This window comes from Sebastes umbrosus (genome assembly GCF_015220745.1).
Source record: "Sebastes umbrosus isolate fSebUmb1 chromosome 14 unlocalized genomic scaffold, fSebUmb1.pri SUPER_14_unloc_1, whole genome shotgun sequence".
NCBI classification, from domain to species: Eukaryota; Metazoa; Chordata; class Actinopteri; order Perciformes; family Sebastidae; genus Sebastes; species Sebastes umbrosus.
Genome location: NW_023618433.1, coordinates 39,539 through 57,500, shown reverse-complemented (window position 1 = coordinate 57,500; position 17,962 = coordinate 39,539). Strand labels below are relative to the sequence as shown.

Sequence of the window (17,962 nt, the reverse complement as noted above, 5' to 3'; positions counted from 1 at the left end):
ATGATGGTGATGGTGATGATGATGATGATGGTGATGAAGGTTGTGATGATGGTGATGGTGATGATGATGATGATGGTGATGAAGGTGATGATGATGGTGATGAAGGTTATGATGATGATGATGATGATGGTGATGAAGGTGATGAAGATGGTGATGATGGTGATGAAGGTTATGATGATGATGATGATGATGGTGATGAAGGTGATGATGATGGTGATGATGATGATGATGATGATGATGGTGATGATGGTGATGAAGATGATGATGAAGGTGATGATGGTGATGATGATGATGATGAAGGTGATGATGGCGATGAAGGTGATGATGATGATGATGATGATGATGATGATGGTGATGAAGGTTATGATGATGGTGATGATGGTGATGAAGGTTATGATGATGATGATGATGATGATGGTGATGAAGGTGATGAAGATGATGATGATGGTGATGGTGATGATGATGATGATGGTGATGGTGATGATGATGGTGATGAAGGTTGTGATGATGGTGATGATGGTGATGGTGATGATGATGATGATGGTGATGAAGGTTATGATGATGATGATGATGGTGATGAAGGTGATGAAGATGGTGATGATGGTGATGATGGTGATGGTGATGATGGTGATGATGATGATGGTGATGATGGTGATGGTGATGATGATGATGATGGTGATGAAGGTTATGATGATGGTGATGATGGTGATGAAGATGATGATGATGGTGATGAAGGTGATGAAGATGATGATGATGGTGATGATGATGATGAAGGTGATGATGTCGTCTCTGTGCAGGTTTTAAGGCGTTGATGAGGTACGAGGGCTTTGACAGCGACTCCACCAGAGACTTCTGGTTGAACTTGTGTGTTCCAGACATCCATCCGGTGGGCTGGTGTGCTGCTGGAGGGAAACCATTGGTCCCCCCTCAGAGTAAGAGACACCCCTCACTCTGAGCTGTTAGTGGGAAACATTAGAGGCACCCCTCACTCTGAGCTGTTAGTGAGAAACACTAGAGACACCCCTCACTCTGAGCTGTTAGTGGGAAACATTAGAGGCACCCCTCACTCTGAGCTGTTAGTGAGAAACACTATAGACACCCCTCACTCTGAGCTGTTAGTGAGAAACACTAGAGACACCCCTCACTCTGAGCTGTTAGTGGGAAACATTAGAGGCACCCCTCACTCTGAACTGTTAGTGAGAAACACTAGAGACACCCCTCACTCTGAGCTGTTAGTGGGAAACATTAGAGGCACCCCTCACTCTGAGCTGTTAGTGAGAAACACTATAGACACCCCTCACTCTGAGCTGTTAGTGGGAAACATTAGAGGCACCCCTCACTCTGAGCTGTTAGTGGGAAACATTAGAGGCACCCCTCACTCTGAGCTGTTAGTGAGAAACACTATAGACACCCCTCACTCTGAGCTGTTAGTGGGAAACATTAGAGGCACCCCTCACTCTGAGCTGTTAGTGAGAAACACTAGAGACACCCCTCACTCTGAGCTGTTAGTGAGAAACACTAGAGACACCCCTCACTCTGAGCTGTTAGTGAGAAACACTAGAGACACCCCTCACTCTGAGCTGTTAGTGAGAAACACTAGAGACACCCCTCACTCTGAGCTGTTAGTGGGAAACATTAGAGGCACCCCTCACTCTGAGCTGTTAGTGAGAAACACTAGAGACACCCCTCACTCTGAGCTGTTAGTGAGAAACACTAGAGACACCCCTCACTCTGAGCTGTTAGTGGGAAACATTAGAGGCACCCCTCACTCTGAGCTGTTAGTGGGAAACATTAGAGGCACCTCTCACTCTGAGCTGTTAGTGGGAAACATTAGAGGCACCCCTCACTCTGAGCTGTTAGTGAGAAACACTAGAGACACCCCTCACTCTGAGCTGTTAGTGGGAAACATTAGAGGCACCCCTCACTCTGAGCTGTTAGTGGGAAACATTAGAGGCACCTCTCACTCTGAGCTGTTAGTGGGAAACATTAGAGGCACCCCTCACTCTGAGCTGTTAGTGAGAAACACTAGAGACACCCCTCACTCTGAGCTGTTAGTGAGAAACACTAGAGACACCCCTCACTCTGAGCTGTTAGTGAGAAACACTAGAGACACCCCTCACTCTGAGCTGTTAGTGAGAAACACTAGAGACACCCCTCACTCTGAGCTGTTAGTGGGAAACATTAGAGGCACCCCTCACTCTGAGCTGTTAGTGGGAAACATTAGAGGCACCTCTCACTCTGAGCTGTTAGTGGGAAACATTAGAGGCACCCCTCACCCGCCATCTTCCCTGTCCTAAACTTGTCCGTCTCCGTCTCTGTCTCTCAGCCATCCTTCACAGGTTCACCAACTGGAAGACGTTCCTCATCAAACGACTGACAGGATCCAAAACGCTGCCGCCAGACTTCCCCTCCAAGGTCATTCCCCCGTCCTCCCCCCGTCCTCCCCCCCGTGCTCCCCCCCGTCCTCACCCCGTCCTCAACCCGTCCTCCCCCCGTCCTCCCCCCCGTCCTCCCCCCCGTCCTCAACCCGTCCTCCCCCCATCCTCCCCCCCGTCCTCAACCCGTCCTCCCCCCGTCCACCCCGTCCTCCCCCCGTCCTCCCCCTGTCCTCACCCCGTCCACCCCGTCCTCCCCCCCGTCCTCAACCCGTCCTCCCCCCGTCCTCAACCCATCCTCCCCCCGTCCTCCCCCCCCGTCCTCAACCCGTCCTCCCCCCGTCCACCCCGTCCTCCCCCCGTCCTCAACCTGTCCTCCCCACGTCCTCCCCCCCGTCCTCAACCCGTCCTCCCCCCCGTCCTCCCCCCCGTCCTCAACCCGTCCTCCCCCCGTCCTCAACCCGTCCTCCCCCCGTCCTCCCCCCCGTCCTCAACCCGTCCTCCCCCCGTCCACCCCGTCCTCCCCCCGTCCTCCCCCCGTCCTCAACCCGTTCTCCCCCCGTCCACCCCGTCCTCCCCCCGTCCTCCCCCCGTCCTCAACCCGTCCTCCCCCCGTCCTCCCCCCCGTCCTCAACCCGTCCTCCCCCCGTCCACCCCGTCCTCCCCCTGTCCTCACCCCGTCCTCTCCCTGTCCTCAGACCTGAGTCTACCTTTAACATGTCCTCCCTAGTTGTTGACCTGTCTCTGGTGTCCAGGTCCAGGACAGTATGCAGGTTCCCTTTAAGAAGCAGATGAGGGTGGAGGTGGTGGATAAAACTCACCTGTGTCGAACCCGAGTGGCGCTGGTGGAACAGGTGAGACTCACACGACCGGTGTGTGTGTGTGTGTGTGTGTGTGTGTGTGTGTGTGTGTGTGTGTGAGTGAGTGATGTGTGATGTGTGTGTGTCGTTGCAGGTGATTGGTGGTCGTCTCCGTCTGATCTACGAGGAATGTGACGACGGTTCTGATGACTTCTGGTGTCACATGAACAGTCCTCTGATCCACAACGTCGGCTGGTCCCGGTCCATCGGACACCGGTTCAAACGCTCCGGTGGGTTTAACGGACCGGGCCGGTCCTCTCAGTGGGCCGGTCCTCTCTGTGGGCCGGTCCTCTCAATGGGCCGGTCCTCTCAGTGGGCCGGGCCGGTCCTCTCAGTGGGCCGGGCCGGTCCTCTCTGTGGGCCGGCTCTCTTTGTGGGCCGGTCCTCTCAGTGGGCCGGGCCGGTCCTCTCAGTGGGCCGGTCCTCAGTGGGCCGGCTCTCTCTGTGGGCCGGTCCTCTCTGTGGGCCGGGCCGGTCCTCTCAGTGGGCCGGTCCTCTCTGTGGGCCGGGCCGGTTCTCTCTGTGGGCCGGGCCGATCCTCTCAGTGGGCCGGTCCTCTCTGTGGGCCGGTCCTCTCCATGGGCCGGTCCTCTCCGTGGGCCGGTCCTCTCAGTGGGCCGGTCCTCTCAGTGGGCTTGTCCTCTCTGTGGGCCGGTCCTCTCAGTGGGCCGGTGTTCAGCCCGGTTAGACGGAACCAGACTGCATTTAGAAAACAGTGAATTTAAGCCGGCAGCAGACGATGACGATCAACATCTGTGTGTTTCCAGATGTGTCGAAGAAGATTTGCGCTCAGACGGACGCTCCTGGACAGCTGTTCACCAAGGTGACCACAACACCTGTCTGTCACCTATATACACCTGTCTGTCCTGGGTTAGGGTTGACCTTTGACCACCTGTCTGTCCTGGGTTAGGGTTGACCTTTGACCTGACTGGTCGTCTCTAGAAGAACCCTCAAGTTTCAAAACTTTTGTGAGGTGGTGAAGGTTAGGGGAGGTCCAGTCTCGCACTGGTTTCTACACGTTTTAGCAGCTTGGGGGTTACCTTCTAGACACGACCGTCCTAACTCCACTACAGCTGTACCTGTACAGGTGAGGGAGGTGTGATGGGTGTCTGATGTGTACCTGTACAGGTGAGGGAGGTGTGATGGGTGTCTGATGTGTACCTGTACAGGTGAGGGAGGTGTGATGGGTGTCTGATGTGTACCTGTACAGGTGAGGGAGGTCTGATGGGTGTCTGATGTGTACCTGTGCAGGTGAGGGAGGTGTGATCGGTGTCTGATGTGTACCTGTACAGGTGAGGGAGGTCTGATGGGTGTCTGATGTGTACCTGTACAGGTGAGGGAGGTGTGATGGGTGTCTGATGTGTACCTGTACAGGTGAGGGAGGTCTGATGGGTGTCTGATGTGTACCTGTGCAGGTGAGGGAGGTGTGATCGGTGTCTGATGTGTACCTGTACTGGTGAGGGAGGTGTGATCGGTGTCTGATGTGTACCTGTACAGGTGAGGGAGGTGTGATCAGTGTCTGATGTGTACCTGTACAGGTGAGGGAGGTGTGATCGGTGTCTGATATGTACCTGTACAGGTGAGGGAGGTGTGATCAGTGTCTGATGTGTACCTGTACAGGTGAGGGAGGTGTGATCGGTGTCTGATGTGTACCTGTACAGGTGAGGGAGGTATGATCGGTGTCTGATGTGTACCTGTACAGGTGAGGGAGGTGTGATTGGTGTCTGATGTGTACCTGTACAGGTGAGGGAGGTGGATCAGAGCGGTTCCTGGTTTGAAGACGGGATGAAGCTGGAAGCCATCGACCCGTTGAACCTGTCGGCCGTCTGCGTGGCGACCGTCAGGAAGGTGAGGAGCAGCTGAGGGCCGACGGGGGTGTGAACGGCTCCTGGCCTGATTAACCAGCTGTCACCTGTCCTCGTCAGGTCCTGGCAGACGGGTACCTGATGATCGGTATCGACGGGTCGGAGGCAGCTGACGGGTCCGACTGGTTCTGTTATCACTCCACCTCTCCCTCCATCTTCCCCGCCGGCTTCTGTGAGATCAACAACATCGAGCTGACGCCCCCCAGAGGTACCGCCTCCGCCTCCGCCTCCGCCGCCGCCTCAGCCGCCTCAGCCGCAGTTATTATATAATTATTAGACATATATAAATCAGTAGCAGGAGTTATTAACGGAGTGTCCGTCCTGGTGTCCTGGTGTCCTGGTGTCCTGGTGTCCATCCTGGTGTCCGTCCTGGTGTCTTGGTGTCCTGGTGTCCCGGTGTCTTGGTGTCCTGGTGTCCCGGTGTTCCGGTGTCCTGGTGTCCTGGTGTCCTGGTGTCCTGGTGTCCTGGTGTCCCGGTGTCCCGGTGTTCTGGTGTCCTGGTGTCCTGGTGTCCGTCCCGGTGTCCTGGTGTCCTGGTGTCCGTCAGGTTGCAGCAGTCTTCCCTTCAGATGGTTCGAGTACCTCAAGGAGACCAAGTCTGTGGCGGCTCCGGTCCAGCTCTTCAACAAGGTGAGGACTAACAGATTAGTATATTTTTATAATATATATTTTGTATTATCACTATGTTCGGTTCGGTTCGGTTCGGTTCGGTTCGGTTCTGTTCTGTTCTGTTCTGTTCTGTTCTGTTCTGTTCTGTTCTGTTCTGTTCTGTTCTGTTCGGTTCGGTTCTGTTCTGTTCTGTTCTGTTCGGTTCTGTTCTGTTCTGTTCTGATCTGTTCGGTTCGGTTCTGTTTTTCTTGTCTTTTCTGTGTACATAATATTTCATTGAATATATCATACAAACAGATGAAAACAATAATTCTGAAGAGTAGATCTTGTAATGTGTGGAGCAGAATGCTCCGGTGTGATGCTGAGATGTTTAATGTCTCCGCCACCAGGACGTCCCTAATCACGGTTTCTGTCCCGGCATGAAGCTGGAGGCCGTGGACCTCATGGAGCCCCGGCTGGTCTGCGTCGCCACGGTGACCCGCATCGTCCACCGGTTGCTACGGATACACTTTGACGGCTGGGAGGACGAGTACGACCAGTGGGTGGACTGTGAGTCACCTGACCTGTACCCGGTGGGCTGGTGTCAGCTGACCGGGTACCAGCTGCAGCCTCCTGCTGTCAACGCCGGTAACACACCTAATCATACTATATATATATATTATATATAGATCTACAGATCTATATATAGAACCCCACTGAGAAACAGCTGGACTATCCCTTTAACATCTCTACAAGTCTACGTTGGGTTTAGCTGAATTGTACAAACTTGTAGAGAGCCAACTAATCACAGCAGCGAGCCTCATGTCGGATCCTGAGTCATTATTATATATCAATAACTGATGAATAAATGAGATGTGTGTGTTTGTGTGTTTCAGGCTGCAGAGAGCTGCAGTCCGCCTCCAGACAGAGGAAGAAGTCTCAGCAGTACAAAGGACAGAAGAAGAGTACGGCTCACATTTCACATTATCATAAATACTCCGTTCTGATTGGTCCGTCACGGCGTTCTACCGTCTGTTATTTCTTTATAACAGACCGGTTCTATGAATGTGTATTTATATATATATATATGATGTATTTCTAGGTGAAATCCCAGATAATTATCTTTCCATATTATATTTCCACGCTCTCGTTCTCTCAGAGAGGAAGTTGCCCGTCGCTAAGCGACCGATCAGCCTCTCCGGCGCCGTGGTAACGGGCGTCCCCAGGAGCCTATCAGGAGACGAGAATGAGACGCCGCTCGATTACCCATCACCCCCTTCTGCCGCCTCAGCAGCCCAGCCGCCCTCAGCCGACCCGGACAGCAGCCCGACCGCCGAGGGCGGTGCAGGTACACACAGTATACACTGTTGTAGTAGTATTCAGACCATTAACTGCAGTACAATCTCTACCGTTTCTACCAGGACAGCGTCTATAATCTCTACCGTTTCCCCCAGGACAGCGTCTATAATCTCTACCGTTTCCCCCAGGACAGCGTCTATAATCTCTACCATTTCCCCCAGGACAGCGTCTATAATCTCTACCGTTTCCCCCCGGACAGCGTCTATAATCTCTACCGTTTCCCCCAGGACAGCGTCTATAATCTCTACCGTTTCCCCCAGGACAGCGTCTATAATCTCTACCATTTCCCCCAGGACAGCGTCTATAATCTCTACCGTTTCCCCCCGGACAGCGTCTATAATCTCTACAGTTTCTACCAGGACAGCGTCTATAATCTCTACCGTTTCCACCAGGACAGTTTCTATAATCTCTACCGTTTGCACCCGGACAGCGTCTATAATCTCTACCGTTTCCACCCGGACAGCGTCTATAATCTCTACCGTTTCCCCCCGGACAGCGTCTATAATCTCTACCGTTTCTACCAGGACAGCGTCTATAATCTCTACCGTTTCCCCCCGGACAGCGTCTATAATCTCTACCGTTTCCACCAGGACAGCGTGTATAATCTCTACCGTTTCTACCAGGACAGCGTCTATAATCTCTACCGTTTCCCCCCGGACAGCGTCTATAATCTCTACCGTTTCCCCCCGGACAGCGTCTATAATCTCTACCGTTTCCCCCAGGACAGCGTCTATAATCTCTACAGTTTCTACCAGGACAGCGTCTATAATCTCTACCGTTTCCACCAGGAGAGCGTCTATAATCTCTACCGTTTCCACCAGGACAGTTTCTATAAACTCTACCGTTTCCACCAGGACAGTTTCTATAAACTCTACCGTTTCCACCCGGACAGTTTCTATAATCTCTACCGTTTCCAACCGGACAGCGTCTATAATCTCTACCGTTTCTACCCGGACAGTTTCTATAATCTCTACCGTTTCTACCCGGACAGTTTCTATAATCTCTACCGTTTCCACCCAGACAGTTTCTATAATCTCTACCGTTTCCAACCGGACAGCGTCTATAATCTCTACCGTTTCTACCCGGACAGTTTCTATAATCTCTACCGTTTCCACCCGGACAGTTTCTATAATCTCTACCGTTTTCACCAGGACAGTTTCTATAAACTCTACCGTTTCCACCCGGACAGTTTCTATAAACTCTACCGTTTCCACCCGGACAGTTTCTATATACTCTACCGTTTCCAACAGGACAGCGTCTATAATCTCTACCATTTCCCCCCGGACAGTTTCTATAATCTCTACCGTTTCCCCCCGGACAGCTTCTATAATCTCTACTGTTTCCACCCGGACAGCGTCTATAATCTCTACCGTTTCCCCCCGGACAGCTTCTATAATCTCTACCGTTTCCACCAGCACAGCGTCTATAATCTCTACCGTTTCCCCCCGGACAGCTTCTATAATCTCTACCGTTTCCACCCGGACAGCGTCTATAATCTCTACCGTTTCCACCAGCACAGCGTCTATAATCTCTACCGTTTCTACCCGGACAGCTTCTATAATCTCTACCGTTTCTACCAGGACAGCGTCTATAATCTCTACCGTTTCCACCAGTACAGCGTCTATAATCTCTACCGTTTCCACCCAGACAGTTTCTATAATCTCTACCGTTTCCACCCGGACAGTTTCTATAATCTCTACCGTTTCCACCCGGACAGTTTCTATAAACTCTACCGTTTCCACCAGGACAGTTTCTATAATCTCTACCGTTTCCACCCGGACAGTTTCTATAAACTCTACCGTTTCCAACAGGACAGCGTCTATAATCTCTACCATTTCCCCCCGGACAGTTTCTATAATCTCTACCGTTTCCCCCCGGACAGCTTCTATAATCTCTACCGTTTCCACCCGGACAGCGTCTATAATCTCTACCGTTTACCCCCGGACAGCTTCTATAATCTCTACCGTTTCCACCAGGACAGCGTCTATAATCTCTACCGTTTCCCCCCGGACAGCTTCTATAATCTCTACCGTTTCCACCAGGACAGTTTCTATAATCTCTACCGTTTCCACCCGGACAGTTTCTATAAACTCTACCGTTTCCACCCGGACAGCGTCTATAATCTCCACCGTTTACCCCCGGACAGTTTCTATAATCTCTACCGTTTCCACCAGGACAGCGTCTATAATCTCTACCGTTTCCCCCCGGACAGCTTCTATAATCTCTACCGTTTCCACCCGGACAGCGTCTATAATCTCTACCGTTTCCACCAGCACAGCGTCTATAATCTCTACCGTTTCCACCAGGACAGCGTCTATAATCTCTACCGTTTCCACCCAGACAGCTTCTATAATCTCTACCGTTTCCACCCGGACAGCTTCTATAATCTCTACCGTTTCCACCCGGACAGTTTCTATAATCTCTACCGTTTCCCCCCGGACAGTTTCTATAATTTCTACCGTTTCCACCAGGACAGCGTCTATAAACTCTACCGTTTCCACCAGCACAGCGTCTATAATCTCTACCGTTTCTACCCGGACAGTTTCTATAATCTCTACCGTTTCTACCAGGACAGCGTCTATAATCTCTACCGTTTCCACCAGTACAGCGTCTATAATCTCTACCGTTTCCCCCCGGACAGTTTCTATAATCTCTACCGTTTCTACCCGGACAGCTTCTATAATCTCTAGTGGTTGTCAACGGTAGTTTAGTGAAAACAGTAGTACTAAACAGATTAAAGTTCCTCTCGTGTTTCTGCAGGTTCAATAACAAAAGAAGAGAACATAGAAGGAAGTGAGTTTTCTTGTGAAAGGACTGAAACAGGTGCTAACGGATCTTCTGGAGAGTTCTTCACCAGCCAAGACCAGTAATCATCATCATCATCATCATCATCATCCCTCCATCTCCAGACCAGAATACAGAAACACATGAAGAAGAAGCCGATGGAGGACAGGTACGTCGGCAGCGTTTCTCTTCTTCGGTTCCTCTGAGAAACTAAAAAACAATCAACGATTAACGAGGGGAAAAGTTTTGTAGGATTTTTTCAACGCCGACATCTCTGATGTTTCTACGTGTTAATCACAACTCTCCACGTGACCTAGTAACACTGGACGCTGTGATGTCATGCTGAGATTAGTGTGTGTGTGAGTGTCGTGGTTTGGACCGACCGGTTAGCAGAACCCAGCGTAGAGGATCATGTTCTAGTGTCTGCTGGACGTTTAGTGTTCGTGTGTTCAGCCTCCGTTTGGTGGAACGTTTTAAAAGCAGCAGAAAGTTCTTCAGCGTCAACGTCGTTTTTCCCAGTAGTCCCCAGCGTGTTTTACTGGGATGTTCCCAGTAGTCCCCAGCGTGTTTTACTGGGATGTTCCCAGTAGTCCCCAGTGTGTTTTACTGGGATGTTCCCAGTAGTCCCCAGCGTGTTATACTGGGATTTTTCCAGTAGTCCCCAGCGTGTTTTACTGGGATGTTCCCAGTAGTCCCCAGCGTGTTTTACTGGTATGTTCCCAGTAGTCCCCAGCGTGTTATACTGGGATGTTCCCAGTAGTCCCCAGAGTGTTATACTGGGATTTTTCCAGTAGTCCCCAGCGTGTTTTACTGGGATGTTCCCAGTCGTCCCCAGCGTGTTATACTGGGATTTTTCCAGTAGTCCCCAGCATGTTTTACTGGGATGTTCCCAGTAGTCCCCAGCGTGTTTTACTGGGATGTTCCCAGTAGTCACCAGCATGTTTTACTGGGATGTAGCTCAGTGGTTAGATGTGTGATGAATCAGAGTAACTATGAACGTCTTTATTAACTATTAATACCTCACTAAAGGTTTATTAAATACACATTAAAAGAATCAAACAAAATGGTTTAATAGAGATTATTTAAAAAACACTGAAGAGTATATTTGATTCAAAACATTCTAGTATTAAAGATTATCACCTGTAATAAAGTGACCAGAGCTCCGTGTTCACAAAGAAAAGAGAATAAATGTGTTTTATGGGTTGTGATGACAACGGTTAGTTTAGAAGTTTCTCTGGAGTTTCCAGAGGTGACGAGTCGTATCGGACGACCCCTGATTTGCATAAATTAGCCTTGACCTCAACATTATGCAAATGAGGATCGGCCAACGTGACGGCCCGTCTCTTGAATCACGCCGCCACACTACCCAGAATGCATTGCTGCACGGCTGCTTCCATAGACAATGAAAGGAAAGGACGGAGGCTGTGGACAGAAAGAGAGTTACAGGGTTAAAAGTGAATTTCTTTATGTATTTCTTCGTTTGTTACCTCGAAGCACAAAATGAGGAAGGAAGCCCGCCGGTTTCTGTTGTTGTTGTTGTTGTTGTTGTTGTTGTTGTTGTTGTTGAAGGTGACGCTCTAGGCGACCGCCTATATGACCTCTGCCCTCAACCGGCCCGGTGTTTATCCATCATCCCCCACCGCTGTGTAATGGCCTTCAGACTAAACTGGCTGCTAGTTATTATTATTATTATTATTATAATCCAAACTCATCTGTTTTAATCTAGTTAAATCTGATCTGAAATTACAATGCCAATTCTACTCCATATTTCTTTTATATAATATGTTGACTCAATATCATAATTTTGACTTAATTTACTATTTCATCTTCTTTATTAAGCAACTGAAAATGTAGTCGCTCATAATTTAGACTTCTGAAGTCAGATCTCTGTATTTATTATCTTTGTTTTATTTTATAACGGGCTTCTATACTAATCTGATGTAGGAGGGTGACGACAACGCCAAGTCAAGTGTTACAGGCTATAACACTTGCTACGTGTGTGTGTGTGTGTGTGTGTGTGTGTGTGTGTGTGAGTGTGAGTTCTAATCTGTCTGTTGTCTCTGTTGTGTTTCTATAACGTCCACCTGTCTGATCTGTGTTACGGTGCTATCTGTTGATGATATACAGTATACACTCTATTGATGATATACAGTATACACTCTATTGATGATATACAGTATACACTATGTTGATGATATACAGTATACACTGTTGATGATATATATATATATATATATATACACACATTTGATAAAGAAGTGGTATTTTGGACGCAGCAGATTTTGTATTTGGAGGAAGTGACCGTTTAAAGGTGTAGAGGATCGATGTTCGCTGTGACGTTGAGTCCTCGTCAGTTTGTGATGTTGTGAGAGTTCGTCTGCAGGACGTCATCAGGTTCTGTTTTCAGAGACTGAGTCACATGACTCATTACTCCCGTGAGTCGTTAGTATCATTAGTCCTGTGAGTCATGTGACTCGTCGGTATCGTGAGTCACGTGACTCATTAGTCCCGTGAGTCGTTAGTATCGTTAGTCCTGTGAGTCATGTGACTCGTCAGTATCGTGAGTCATGTGACTCATTAGTCCTGTGAGTCATGTGACTTGTTAGTCCTGTGAGTCACGTGACTTGTTAGTCCTGTGAGTCACGTGACTCGTCAGTATCGTGAGTCATGTGACTCATTAGTCCTGTGAGTCATGTGACTCATTAGTCCCGTGAGTCGTTAGTATCGTTAGTCCTGTGAGTCATGTGACTCGTCAGTATCGTGAGTCATGTGACTCAGTCCTGTGAGTCATGTGACTCATTAGTCCTGTGAGTCACGTGACTTGTTAGTCCTGTGAGTCACGTGTCTCGTCGGTATCGTGAGTCATGTGACTCGTCGGTATCATGAGTCATGTGACTCGTCGGTATCATGAGTCATGTGACTCGTCGGTATCGTGAGTCATGTGTCTCGTCGGTATCGTGAGTCATGTGACTCGTCGGTATCATGAGTCATGTGACTCGTCAGTATCGTGAGTCATGTGTCTCGTCGGTATCGTGAGTCATGTGACTCGTCAGTATCGTGAGTCATGTGTCTCGTCGGTATCGTGAGTCATGTGTCTCGTCGGTATCGTGAGTCATGTGACTCGTTAGTCCTGTGAGTCATGTGACTCGTCGGTATCGTGAGTCATGTGTCTTGTCGGTATCGTGAGTCATGTGACTCGTTAGTCCTGTGAGTCATGTGACTCGTCGGTATCGTGAGTCATGTGTCTCGTCGGTATCGTGAGTCATGTGACTCGTTAGTCCTGTGAGTCACGTGTCTCGTCGGTATCGTGAGTCACGTGTCTCGTCGGTATCGTGAGTCATGTGTCTCGTCGGTATCGTGAGTCATGTGTCTCGTCGGTATCGTGAGTCATGTGACTCGTCGGTATCGTGAGTCATGTGTCTCGTCGGTATCGTGAGTCACGTGACTCATTAGTCCTGTGAGTCACGTGTCTCGTCGGTATCGCGAGTCACGTGTCTCGTCGGTATCGTGAGTCATGTGTCTCGTCGGTATCATGAGTCATGTGACTCGTCGGTATCTTGAGTCATGTGACTCGTTAGTCCTGTGAGTCACGTGACTCGTTAGTCCTGTGAGTCACGTGTCTCGTCGGTATCGTGAGTCACGTGTCTCGTCGGTATCGTGAGTCACGTGTCTCGTCGGTATCGTGAGTCATGTGTCTCGTCGGTATCGTGAGTCATGTGACTCGTCGGTATCGTGAGTCATGTGACTCGTCGGTATCGTGAGTCATGTGTCTCGTCGGTATCGTGAGTCACGTGACTCGTTAGTCCTGTGAGTCACGTGTCTCGTCGGTATCGCGAGTCATGTGTCTCGTCGGTATCGTGAGTCATGTGTCTCGTCGGTATCGTGAGTCATGTGACTCGTCGGTATCGTGAGTCATGTGACTCGTCGGTATCTTGAGTCATGTGACTCGTTAGTCCTGTGAGTCACGTGACTTGTTAGTCCTGTGAGTCACGTGACTCGTCAGTATCGTGAGTCATGTGACTCATTAGTCCTGTGAGTCATGTGACTCATTAGTCCCGTGAGTCGTTAGTATCGTTAGTCCTGTGAGTCATGTGACTCGTCAGTATCGTGAGTCATGTGACTCAGTCCTGTGAGTCATGTGACTCATTAGTCCTGTGAGTCACGTGACTTGTTAGTCCTGTGAGTCACGTGTCTCGTCGGTATCGTGAGTCATGTGACTCGTCGGTATCATGAGTCATGTGACTCGTCGGTATCATGAGTCATGTGACTCGTCGGTATCGTGAGTCATGTGTCTCGTCGGTATCGTGAGTCATGTGACTCGTCGGTATCATGAGTCATGTGACTCGTCAGTATCGTGAGTCATGTGTCTCGTCGGTATCGTGAGTCATGTGACTCGTCAGTATCGTGAGTCATGTGTCTCGTCGGTATCGTGAGTCATGTGTCTCGTCGGTATCGTGAGTCATGTGACTCGTTAGTCCTGTGAGTCATGTGACTCGTCGGTATCGTGAGTCATGTGTCTTGTCGGTATCGTGAGTCATGTGACTCGTTAGTCCTGTGAGTCATGTGACTCGTCGGTATCGTGAGTCATGTGTCTCGTCGGTATCGTGAGTCATGTGACTCGTTAGTCCTGTGAGTCACGTGTCTCGTCGGTATCGTGAGTCACGTGTCTCGTCGGTATCGTGAGTCATGTGTCTCGTCGGTATCGTGAGTCATGTGTCTCGTCGGTATCGTGAGTCATGTGACTCGTCGGTATCGTGAGTCATGTGTCTCGTCGGTATCGTGAGTCACGTGACTCATTAGTCCTGTGAGTCACGTGTCTCGTCGGTATCGCGAGTCACGTGTCTCGTCGGTATCGTGAGTCATGTGTCTCGTCGGTATCATGAGTCATGTGACTCGTCGGTATCTTGAGTCATGTGACTCGTTAGTCCTGTGAGTCACGTGACTCGTTAGTCCTGTGAGTCACGTGTCTCGTCGGTATCGTGAGTCACGTGTCTCGTCGGTATCGTGAGTCACGTGTCTCGTCGGTATCGTGAGTCATGTGTCTCGTCGGTATCGTGAGTCATGTGACTCGTCGGTATCGTGAGTCATGTGACTCGTCGGTATCGTGAGTCATGTGTCTCGTCGGTATCGTGAGTCACGTGACTCGTTAGTCCTGTGAGTCACGTGTCTCGTCGGTATCGCGAGTCATGTGTCTCGTCGGTATCGTGAGTCATGTGTCTCGTCGGTATCGTGAGTCATGTGACTCGTCGGTATCGTGAGTCATGTGACTCGTCGGTATCTTGAGTCATGTGACTCGTTAGTCCTGTGAGTCACGTGACTCGTTAGTCCTGTGAGTCACGTGTCTCGTCGGTATCGTGAGTCACGTGTCTCGTCGGTATCGTGAGTCACGTGTCTCGTCGGTATCGTGAGTCACGTGTCTCGTCGGTATCGTGAGTCATATGACTCGTCGGTATCTTGAGTCATGTGACTCGTCGGTATCTTGAGTCATGTGTCTCGTCGGTATCGTGAGTCATGTGACTCGTCGGTATCGTGAGTGATGAGAGACTAGAGGAAGTTTTGGTCAGATTTCGTCTCCAGAGTCGGATCGGGGTTCAAATGTTTGAAGTTCAGTCGGACTCTTGAGTTTCTCCTCGTGAGATTAGCGTCTTCAGTCGGACTCTTGAGTTTCTCCTCCTGAGATTAGCGTCTTCAGTCGGACTCTTGAGTTTCTCCTCCTGAGATTAGCGTCTTCAGTCGGACTCTTGAGTTTCTCCTCCTGAGATTAGCGTCTTCAGTCGGTGTTAATTGTTGGATCCGATGTAGAACTGGATCAGTCCGACCTTTTGGACCCGGTTCAGACAGACTGACGTTCATAATTTATTTTCTAAACAAACCGATCAAAGATTTGTAGATGAAAACCAGATAATGAAATAATCCCAGGAAATGTTGAACTGGACGTAACGAGATGACGGAACCGTTCTACGTTCTGCGTACATCAGCGACCGCGGCGCTCTCAGTTGTGATGGCGAGCCGTGTTCATGAACATCATTGTAACAGGATTAGTGTTCTATGTCTTACAGTAACAGTAGAATAATCCAGCGTTTGTCTTGTGACATAAAGAGCCAACCAAAAACAGACATGAAGCTAAAGCTAGTTAGCTTAGCATTGAAGGTGTATTTATTTATGTTTCCTGTGTTATTGATTTGAATGTGTTTGTGTCCCACAGTGAAGAGGTTAATGGAAACCTGCTGATACTGTAAATGTCCGTTTGTTGGTTCTGTGAACACGACGTTTACTGATCAAAACAGACACCTTTCTATTATTAAAATAGATCTATATCTATATCTATATAGATATAGATCTACATCTATGTACTGTACGTGTAATATATCTATATCTATATCTATATATAGATCTACATCTATGTACTGTACGTGTATGACTAAAGAAATGTACTGATGTGAACTTTCATGAAGCTTTTTTTAAAACATTGTGCAGTTGTTTTGGCAGCATGATTGTGAAGACGTTCTGACGTTTAGACGACTCACTTTACATTTTTATGCAATAAAAAAGTTCTGAGAAAATAACAATTCTCTGATTAGTGATTATGTTTTCTTTTATTATCTGAATGTTTTATGTCAGTATGAAGTTTCAGCACCTCGTGGTCGACTCGGTTCTCATGTTTAGTTATTCATATCTGAGTTTATGTTGAAACAAGTGAAACAGTTTTGAGGTTTTGTTTTTACTTCTCAAAATAATCCAAGAAATGTTTCTTTAACTATATTTATATTTATCAGTTTCTTCTGTTTATATATATATACATATATATATATATGTATATATATATTTAAATACCAATTTGTTTCAGATAAAACAGAGTAACAATTAAATGATCTTCACTGGTTTTTGGTTTTTGGGTGTTTTAAAGGTAAATATTGTTCAGAATGTTCCTCTCAGTCTCTGGTCAGCAGGTGGCAGCAGGGAGTCACGTGGTAGTTAACCTGCCAGGTGCATCATGGGCCTTCTTCCTGTTAACCTGCCAGGTGCATCATGGGCCTTCTTCCTGTTAACCTGCCAGGTGCATCATGGGCCTTCTTCCTGTTAACCTGCCAGGTGCATCATGGGCCATAGTATAAATAGTATAGTATGTCGTAAAATTTCAAAATAAAAGTCATAGTATAGTATGTCGTAAAATTTCAAAATAAAAGTCATAGCATAGCATGTCGTAAAATTTCAAAATAAAATTCATAGTATAGTATGTCGTAAAATTTCAAAATAAAAGTCATAGCATAGCATGTCGTAAAATTTCAAAATAAAATTCATAGTATAGTATGTCGTAAAATTTCAAAATAAAAGTCATAATATAGTATGTCGTAAAATTTCAAAATAAAAGTCATAGCATAGCATGTCGTAAAATTTCAAAATAAAATTCATAGTATAGTATGTCGTAAAATTTCAAAATAAAAGTCATAGTATAGTATGTCGTAAAATTTCAAAATAAAATTCATAGTATAGTATGTCGTAAAATTTCATTCAAAAAGTCATAGTATAGTATGTCGTAAAATAAAAGTCATAGTATAGTATATCGAAAAATTTATTAAAAAAAAGTCATAGTATAGTATATCGAAAAATTAAAGAAAAAAAGTCATAGTATAGTATATCGAAAAATTTATTAAAAAAAAGTCATAGTATAGTATGTCGTAAAATTAAAGAAAAAAAGTCATAGTATAGTATGTCGTAAAATTTCATAAATAAGTCATAGTATAGTATGTCGTAAAATTTCATGAAAAAAGTCATAGTATAGTTTATCGAAAAATGTATTTAAAAAAAGTTATAGTATAGTCTGTCGTAAAATGTCATCAAAAAAAGTCATAGTATAGTACGTTGTAAAGTAAAAAAAAAAAAGTCATAGTATAGTATGTCGTAAAGTAAAAAAAAAGTCACCATTTAGCATCTAAACTAACTGTTGCTGACATTCACAGGCAAGTTTTTAAGCTATTTAATGTGCTACAGCTACAACGATCCAGCCTGCATACTGATGTTGGCGGTTCACTTTTCCTCGGTAGTCTGTTGTTTGTTCAGCAAGCCAAGGAGCAACATATGATATCTGTCCTCATTTGTAGATAAGAAGTAAGCTAATATGGGTTGTGGA

General features: G+C 47.6%; 1 protein-coding gene across 1 annotated transcript in view; it reads left to right on the top strand.

Annotated features, from left to right (window-relative positions):
- Window positions 1-12,368, top strand: part of LOC119484127 (MBT domain-containing protein 1-like) — a 29,157-nt gene extending 16,789 nt beyond the window's left edge. Inside the window, exons 7-18 of the mRNA XM_037762650.1 lie at window positions 798-932; window positions 2,327-2,415; window positions 3,131-3,229; window positions 3,330-3,465; window positions 4,003-4,058; window positions 4,979-5,083; window positions 5,161-5,308; window positions 5,648-5,730; window positions 6,099-6,336; window positions 6,585-6,653; window positions 6,848-7,036; window positions 9,808-12,368. Of these exons, the coding sequence (XP_037618578.1) occupies window positions 798-932; window positions 2,327-2,415; window positions 3,131-3,229; window positions 3,330-3,465; window positions 4,003-4,058; window positions 4,979-5,083; window positions 5,161-5,308; window positions 5,648-5,730; window positions 6,099-6,336; window positions 6,585-6,653; window positions 6,848-7,036; window positions 9,808-9,917 (1,457 nt within the window). The 3' untranslated portion in view covers window positions 9,918-12,368. The remainder of the gene's footprint in view (window positions 1-797; window positions 933-2,326; window positions 2,416-3,130; window positions 3,230-3,329; window positions 3,466-4,002; window positions 4,059-4,978; window positions 5,084-5,160; window positions 5,309-5,647; window positions 5,731-6,098; window positions 6,337-6,584; window positions 6,654-6,847; window positions 7,037-9,807) is intronic.
- The last annotated feature ends 5,594 nt before the right edge of the window (window positions 12,369-17,962 follow it).